This window comes from Saccopteryx bilineata, chromosome 1 (assembly GCF_036850765.1).
Source record: "Saccopteryx bilineata isolate mSacBil1 chromosome 1, mSacBil1_pri_phased_curated, whole genome shotgun sequence".
In the NCBI taxonomy this organism is placed as follows: Eukaryota; Metazoa; Chordata; class Mammalia; order Chiroptera; family Emballonuridae; genus Saccopteryx; species Saccopteryx bilineata.
This window is the reverse complement of record NC_089490.1, coordinates 355,958,252-355,967,430: the sequence shown is the minus strand read 5'-3', so window position 1 is coordinate 355,967,430 and position 9,179 is coordinate 355,958,252. Positions and strand designations below refer to the sequence as shown.

The 9,179-nt window shown below is 38.7% G+C and overlaps 1 protein-coding gene and 1 non-coding gene across 2 annotated transcripts in view; both read right to left on the bottom strand.

Annotated features, from left to right (window-relative positions):
• Positions 1–431: 431 nt before the first annotated feature.
• Positions 432–9,179, bottom strand: part of IPO7 (importin 7) — a 78,321-nt gene continuing 69,573 nt past the window's right edge. Inside the window, exons 21-25 of the mRNA XM_066250924.1 lie at positions 8,405–8,625; positions 8,112–8,317; positions 6,372–6,578; positions 2,410–2,526; positions 432–1,565 (exon numbers count right to left, since the gene is read on the bottom strand). Of these exons, the coding sequence (XP_066107021.1) occupies positions 1,468–1,565; positions 2,410–2,526; positions 6,372–6,578; positions 8,112–8,317; positions 8,405–8,625 (849 nt within the window). The 3' untranslated portion in view covers positions 432–1,467. The remainder of the gene's footprint in view (positions 1,566–2,409; positions 2,527–6,371; positions 6,579–8,111; positions 8,318–8,404; positions 8,626–9,179) is intronic.
• On the bottom strand, positions 7,646–7,859 carry LOC136321496 (small nucleolar RNA U3). Its single transcript, XR_010728691.1, has one exon. It is a non-coding gene; the product is annotated as a small nucleolar RNA U3 (small nucleolar RNA).

Sequence of the window (9,179 nt, the reverse complement as noted above, 5' to 3'; positions counted from 1 at the left end):
TCGAGTCTGCTATAGATAACAGCATTTAGTAGTTTTGAATCCATTGATGTTGCTTTCAATTTGAAATATTGTGTGTATATATGTATATAAAAAAATAACCCAATGTATGACTCATCTGACAGATGTTTAATATCAGTAAAGGCTTATTTTTGAACATGCAGTTAAGAGAGAGGGAAGCAAGCCAACCTCTCCACACTGTCTTGCTGCTGGCTTGTTTTTTGCAGTGGTATTAATAGTGGTTTTGGAGAAAACCATGTGCCTTCAGCCTATCTATTTAATATCAGATACCACAAAAGGGGTAAGGGAGGAGGGCATGTGTTAAATGTAAAATTTTAAAAGTGTGCATTTGCACTCTTTCTAGGTACAGAATAAAAACAGGTCATTGAGGAAAAAATTTATAATCAGGAAGACACTGCAATCAAATCAAGACATAATAGCCGAATTAAGTTCTTTTAATAATAGATTGCATATATCAATGTTTAGCCATAACGCTTGATAACTCTTTAAGAGTAGAACTTTATGTCCAATTTACATGCTTCAAATATCACCTTTCTTTATTTGTTACAGTAAGGTCTTGTATCCAAATATCCACTTGTACACTGAGAGCTTTAAGAAAAAACAGGACACAGAGGGTGTTGCCATTTTTTAGCAGCAATGAAATATCATTAACCTCTTTTAACATACCGAATTCAAGTCACTATCAGAGGTGAGCGCACCACAAAGTCACCAGGTACAAAATTGCTAGTTCATTTTTAAATTAATAACTTGAAATTACCCTAGCCCCCCACCCCATTACATCCCTTCTTTTTATAAACAGCAAACATTTTGCTATTTTATACATAGGCTAGCAGGCTTGTTTCAATATGAAAGTGCTAATTCATTTACAGATTTTTAAAAATCAGTTATGTAGTGCTACAATAAATGTCCAATAATCTACACAGGAACAATCTTTGATGAGTGAAAAGATGAATATTGAATAAGGTTGTCAATGACCTTATTTACATATGAAGAGTAGATACTCAACGGTGAGAAAGAGACAAAAATCAGACAAATACTCATAGGTGTAAAAATTACATCTACTTTTGAGCTTATACTGTAAATGAGACGTTTTAAATAGTCCTGTAGCCCATGCCTATTTTTTCCTCAGAAAAAGAAAAGCTGCCTTCATGACATCCCCTCATTTCATTTTTCCACAGTGTCACTTGAACTGTCAGTCAGAATGTTACTTTCTTCAAAAATAAAGAAAATACCCCCTCCCCCAAGTTTCCTGCCTCCCCCCACAAAATCCCTCTGGTTTCTTTTTCAGTGCCAAGTTGCATGATCAGGTCTGACATCCAGGTACTTTTTTTTTTGTCCATCAATTGATCAATTAGTTTAGAGTAGATAACATGAACCAGTTCTGGAACTGCTACTAGGAGGAACACAAGCTCATCACTACAATCACACAGTAGGAAGGAAAGTGATCACTCAATTCATTCCTGGTGCTGGGCCTCCAAAATTGAAAGAGCTTGGCACAACTGGAGCACTGAATTTATATCCTCCATGCTTCTCAATCATTTTGGATTCTAGAAAAGAAGTAAGTGATAGTTGAATAGAGCATGCAATCATCTTACTACTCTGGAGAACACAAGAAATCGACATATTAACAATAGCTTAACTATTAATATTGGGAAGGAAGTTCCAAAGTTAGGCTATGCATTATCTAAAATACTGGCCAGAATGTTTAAATATGAGAAAACAAGGATATGTCTGGGGTTTTCTTTAATATAATTCTGAGAGAGCAGTTCCTATAACTTTTAATTTTTTATTTTAATAGGATTTTCAACTATCAAGCCATCACTATGTGTTTGAGCAACCTTATTAAAGCTTCTGCACACTAAAAGTAGTTTTTAGCTACACTTAAAATCAGTAAACTGGGCCTGGCCTGTTGGCTCAGCGGTAGAGCGTCAGCCCAGCATGTGGAAGTCCTGGGTTTGATTCCCAGCCAGGGCACATAAGAGAAGCGCCCACCTGCTTTTTTTCACACACCCCCCCTTTCTCTCTTCCCCTCATGAAGCCAAGGCTCCACTGGAGCAAAAGTCGGCCTGCGCACTGAGAATGGCTCCGGTTACAATGGAGCAACGCCCCAGATGGGCAGAGCATCGCCCCTTGGTGGGCATGCCAGGTGGATCCCAGTTGGGCACATGTGGGAGTCTGTCTGTCAGCCTCCCCGCTTCTCACTTCAGAAAAACACAAAATCAGTAAACTGTAGCCAGTCACAAAATTCATTTCTTCATTTTATTCCTTGAGATCAAATTCCTATCACCTGCAACAACTGCAGTTCTATATAATTAAAAATCATTTAATACAGAAATTTAAAGCTATATCCAATCATGAAATGCATTAAAGAGGAGTTGTCAATTAACATACCATGGGCTGCCCTTCTTTGATCGGCCAGAGTTGCTATATCCTGTAACTGTTTTCTTTGTTCTTCATTAAGACCATGAGTCAGAGCCTGATACCACACAGGATTACGATTTTGTATAGCTATTGAAAAGAAATGGGGAAAGGACAATAATAAGAAAGGCCAAGTAGCTCCTTTCTGTTCTGTTCCCTGTATTCCACCTCTAGTACTAAAATTCTGATCTTCTTTCATGTTCCCTCAAAAATAATTTGTTACTTGTGAAACAAAGGATACAGGGAGAAAAAATTCTGGTTTAGCTTTAATGCCTCGAAAAAACCCCAATCTTTTTCATAATTCTTATCTATGACAAATAAGGATTCAGAGCCTAAGTCAGTCCTTATGTGGTAAGTAATAAACCACATTAAAAAATTCAGAGGTGGCCCTGGCCATTGGCTCAGGGGATAGAGTGTCAGCCCAGCATGCGAACATCCCTGGTTTGATCCCCAGTCACGGCACACATGAGAAGCGACCATCTGCTTCTCTTCCCTTCCTTGTTCCCCTTCTCTATCTTTTCCCATCTTGCAGTCAGTGGCTCCGATTGGTCCCAGCATCAACCCGGGCACTGAGGATAGCTCTGTTGGTCCTAGCATCAATCTTGTTGGGGAAATCTGACATTCAATCACAATTGTATATTTCTACTTTATGGCATTTACTGTGCACAGCAATCTATTATTATAATCCCAGCGTCAGTCTCAAGTGCTGAGGAAAGCTCAGTTGATTTGAGCTTTGGCCTCAAACAGGGGTTGCTGGGTGGATCCTATTTGGGCTCATGCAGGAGTCTGTCTCCCTTTCTTCCCTCCTCTCACTTAAAAAAAAAAATTCAGAGTCAAATTAACTTGATAATAATCAAAACTACTTTGGTTAGAGTTCTCAAATCCCTAAATTAATGGTACAAAATAAAGGTTTCATTTACTTCTGTACTGTCTATTCAAGAACCTCTCTTACATATCTACTGTCTTTCTATAGAAAGCTCTGAAGTACTTAAAAGTGATGCTTACACATTTTTAATATTATAGCCTCAATAATGGTCAAACTCAATCTGTGACAAAGAAAGAATCAATTTTCCTAGCATGTCACAAAACCAGGCATCAAAAACTTCACAATGGTTCATGAAAACATGCACTAGGTAAAGTTGATATATTGGTAGTAAGTCTGACCATGTACAGTGTGTCCGTAAAGTCATGGTGCACTTTTTTTTTTTTTGGTTTTTTTTTTTTGTTTTGTTTTGTTTTACAGAGACAGAGAGAGAGTCAGAAAGAGGAATAGACAGGGACAGACAGACAGGAATGGAAAGATGAGAAGCATCAATCATTAGTTTTTTGTTGTGCATTGCAACCTTAGTTGTTCATTGATTGCTTTCTCATATGTGCCTTGACCGTGGGCCTTCAGCAGACCAAGTAACCCCTTGCTCGAGCTAGCGACCTTGCATCCAAGCTGGTGAGCTTTTTGCTCAAACCAGATGAGCCCACTCTCAAACTGGTGACCTCGAGGTCTCGAACCTGGGTCCTCTGCATCCCAGTCCGACGCTCTATCCACTGCGCCACCGCCTGGTCAGGCTCATGGTGCACTTTTGACTGGTCACAGGAAAGCAACAAAAGACGACAGAAATGTGAAATCTGCACCAAATAAAAGGAAAACCCTCCCAGTTTCTGTAGGTTGATGTGGCAGCATGTGCTCATGTGCAGATGATGACATAACACCGTGTATATAGTGGAGCACCCCATGGCCATGCCAGTTGAGATGTGGACGGTACAGAGGAAAGTTCAATGCGTTCTGTGGCTCGCTAAATTCGAATCTATGACCAAAGTGCAACATGAATATCAGCGCGTTTATAATGAAGCACCACCACATAGGAATGACATTATCAATGGGATAAGCAGTTGAAGGAAACTGGCAGTTTGGTGGAGAAACCCGGTTCTGGTAGGCAGTAGGCTGTCAGTCAGTGATGAGTCTGTAGAGGCTATATGGGATAGCTACCTAAGGAACCCTAAAAAATCTGTGCGTGAGCCCACATCAAACTGCACTGAATAGGTATAAAACTGGGAGAGTTTTCCTTTTATTTGGTGCAGATTTCACATTTCTATCGTCTTTTGTTGCTTTTCTGTGACCGGTCAAAAGTGCACCATGAGGCCCTGGCCGGTTGGCTCAGTGGTAGAGCGTCGGCCTGGCGTGCAGGAGTCCCGGGTTCGATTCCCGGCCAGGACACACAGGAGAAGCGCCCATCTGCTTCTACACCCCCCCCCTTCCTCTCTGTCTCTCTCTTCCCCTCCCGCAGCCAAGGCTCCATTGGAGCAGTTTGCCCCGGCGCTGAGGAAGGCTCTGTGGCCTCTGCCTCAGGTGCTAGAATGGCTCTGATTGCGGCAGAGCGACACCCCAAGATGGGCAGAGCATCGCCCCCTGGTGGGCGTGCCGGGGTGGATCCCGGTCGGGCCCATGTGGGAGTCTGTCTGACTGCCTCCCCGTTTCCAACTTCAGAAAAAAAAAAGAAAAAAAAAAGTGCATCATGACTTTACGGACACACTGTATTTCCCTATTTCAATTAAGTACCTATACAAAGGGCATGTGCCTGGTGAGTAAACAGAAAAAAAAATTTTCTGTATAAAGATTTTTTTTTTAATAGAGAGAGTCAGAGAGAGGGATAGATAGAGACAGACAGACAGGAACAGAGAGAGATGAGAAGTATCAATCATTAGTTTTTCGTTGTGACACCTTAGTTGTTAATTGATTGCTTTCTCATATGTGCCTTGACCGTGGGCCTTCAGCAGACCGAGTAACCCCTTGCTTGAGCCCGCGACCTTGGGTCCAAGCTGGTGAGCTTTGCTCAAACCAGATGAGCCCATGCTCAAGCTGGTGACCTTGGGGTCTTGAACCTGGGTCCTCTGCACCCCAGTCCAATGCTCTATCCACTGTGCCACCGCCTGGTCAGGCTCTGTATAAAGATTTTCAACAAAAGGACATTTTTTATATAGTAAATTAAAAAATTCTGATTCTCATGTACTTGGTGTGCTAGGAATCTTGTCAGGGAAATCTGACATTCAATCACAATTTTATATTTCTACTTTATGGCATTTACTGTGCACAGCAATCTATTATTATAATCCCATAATCCTTTAGGGATTAACATGTATTTAATTTTACAAAATACAAAGTCATGGATAAGAGCAACTCAGTAGTTCTTGGCACCTCAGTTCTTGCTGCCTGCCATGTAGCTCAGAAACCATTGCTTTGTGTTTCTGCAAACCTGCATCAAAAACGCTGTCATGGCCTGGGAAAACTAAGTCTGTAATGCATAGGAATGCTAGTCAGCACAATAATTACAATAGTTAACTCTGGGGGAAAAGAGTATTTCAACTATGCCAATTTTAATTTCTAAGCTGAATGGGAGAACACATCTGTTGGATTTTGTTGAAATCCAAATACATGATGGTACCCCCCCCACAAAAAACACAAAGCAAAACTAGCACCAGTATTCTATAGCCATATACACTGTGACACAGGCGAAAAAAAAAAGGAGTAAATTTCCAAGGCCATTATTTACAAATTGTCTGATTATTATACAGGTAAGTGTGGGTTTGAAAGAAAATATAAACAAACACAAATAGAAACAGAAGAGTGGATACTTCTGGGATGAGCTGGGAAGCTAAAATCAGAAGTGGGAAAGAGGAACTATCACTGTATAAACATTTTGAACTATACTATTTTCCTGTAATGTGCATGTTTCAAAATTGTTATCTAAATAAAAACAGGATAAAAAAAATGCTCTCAAACTATGGCAACAGTAGAAATAACTTGGATTACTTTAACAATCCTAAATCATATTCTATTTGTGTTTGATATATCCAAATCCCTAAGGTACAGATATAACAACATATTGGTTAATGGAAATGAATCCTATAGAAGTATATGAATTACTAAGAAGTTGACTTACTTTGAAATATAGCTTTAAATATCTGATACTCATCAACAGGGTTATCTTCATCATCAATGATTGTGGAATAGCCTTCCAGAGCAGTCTCCTCAGCATCATTTTCTTCCCAATCATCATCATCTCCATCTTCACCTGCTTGCTTAGCCAGAATCTCCAAATATTCTTGACCGTCTTCATCAATGTCATCTTCATCACTCCCCAGTTCCTCTGCACCAAGTCATAAAATAGGCACTTTTGTTAATACTGTATTGCAATATTCTGTTACTCAACAAACTGACAGTAATAATCATAAATTACAAATCACAACTGATTAAATTCAAGAAAGAGTTTCCAAGAATTGGTGTTTAAATATATATATATATTTTATGTTCAACAATAAACAGGGGGAAAAATACTCATAGAAATGCAAGAAATCCAACCACAATTTTTAATATTATAGGTTTGAAAAAGGATTTTATAATATGAGATTCAGCACTTGGTGTACTCTGGGTCATATGGTATATAGCAAACCAAACACCAATAGTAAAGTAATACAGTTTATATTATATCCACACGTTTTGCAAGATTTTTAAATGGCTAAGTTAGTAAATGATAAAAGACAAAAATGGCAATAGCTGTCTTATTTTGGAACCATTATAACAACTTCTCTTAACCAACATTCTATTAATTTATTCTCTTGTAGTCTTCAGTGCCTTATAGGTAAAATGTGTTAGGTAGCATCTGATTAACTATATTTGACAGGATGCTTAGTTTTTTTTTGTTTTGTTTTGAGAGACAGTGAGAGGGTGAGAAACACCAACTTATGTTGCTTTCACTTTAGTTGTACATTAATTGGTTCTTGTACAAGCCTCGACCAGAGCATGCCAGTGTCCCCCTGGGTTCAAGCTGGTGAGATTTGGGATCATATGGATTACCGTATTCAAGTCAGTGATGACACACTGCTGAGCTTGAGCCCAGAGCTAGTGACCTCAGGGCTTTGAACCAGTGACCCCAGCTTTATTCACTGTACTACCACTGGTCAGGCAGGATGCTTAGGTTTTAACACTAATAAATGATAAATGTTTGCCGACGCTAAGAACCATAAATGACTAGAAGTGCTTTGGTGTTAGAAGATAATAGCCGAAATTCCTGCCTTCATGGCCCCCAGTCTTTCTATAAATAATGAAAATAAAAACATTTAGTTATGATCCCACATATCTTTAGAAAAAGAGCTAATTAAACAAGTTAAGTCCATAATACCATTTTCGTATTTTTATTTATTTATTTATTTTTACACCACTCAGACTGCGTTCTCTCCCTCTTATTCTCCCAAAGGAAGAGAAGAACGATCATCAACGGCAAAAGGCAGTTGCACAAGCAACACCAAGAGCTGGCTTCACGCTCAGGAGAGAACACTGTAACTCCTCCTCGTGGTTTCGGGTACTCTACACGAGCAGAGAAACCTCCCTAGTAACAAACTATAGAAATGATCCCTGAAAGTATAGTCTTACCTTTTTCCTTTTTAAAAAATATTTTATTTATTGATTTTAGAGAGAGGACTGAGAGAGAAAGAGGGAGAGGAGCAGGAAGCATCAACTCATAGTAGTTGCTTCCTTATGTGCCTCGACCTGGCAAACCCAGGGTTTTGAACTGGCAACCTCAGCATTCCAGGTCAATGCTTTATCCACTGCGCTACCACAGGTCATACCCAGTGATATTTCTAAGTAGGGAAGTTTGGTTCCATCTATCACAATCCCTTACCTGTTTCATCATCATCATCAGCTTCATCATCGTCATCACTGTTATTCTCATGTTCTGCATGGCAGGCATATGCTCTTTTTAATCCATTAAATAATAGGATAAAAGCTGGCAAGATCTGTCCAGAAACCTGATTTAAAACTTGTGGTATCTGTTCCATATCAATAAGAGCACAAAGGCCCAGAACACACATCTTTCTGTCATGTAGCCTAAAAAATAGAAATAAAAGAATTTCTCCTTTTTTCTTAAGTTCCCTACAAAGTTAAATAAACAAATATCCAATATATGTCACTTACCCCAAGAAACAATCAACATCATTAAGCCACTGTGTAATAAAATGATTTGTAACTGGTTCAACATTATTAGGAAAGCGAAGATTTTCTAAGGTATTAAGAAGTAGGTGTGGATTATAATACAAAGCTGCAATGGCAACTTGTAGGCACATTGTTCGAAGTTCACTTGTCTTCACCTCTCTTGTCAGTCTCTCTAAAGCTGCTTCCACAAATAGGGGAATGCACTATAAAGAAAGGCACCAAAATATTTCAAAATTGTAAATAGTCTAATTATCATATCCATATTTACCCTCTTTGCCAATCCCATTAAATAATACCATAGATTTTTTTGTTGAGGCATTTCACTAGGATATCCAATTTTAGAGAGACAAAGCTTTACTGAGGTTTTAGAGCCTTGCCACACTAGCAACCATGGATATACAATATTCCTATTGGGCAAACTTACTCTGGTAATCATTTCTGCAATATATACATGCATCAACTCATCACACTGTTTATCTTCAACTTATACAATATTATACAGCTATTTCAATGGTATCTCAATAAAGCTAAAAAAAAAATTCTTACTGAAACTGACCATGGAAATTTAATGACTAAATCTATTTTACTGCAAAGTGGTAATATATCAAGCAATACTCTCACAGCATACTGTAAGAAAAGCTAAAGTCAAAACCTTCTTGCATGATAACAAGTAGCCATAAAATATGCCAGTCATATTTGACAAATACTGTACATATTAAACATAAGATTAGTATGTATTGGTTAAATTTTAAACCAA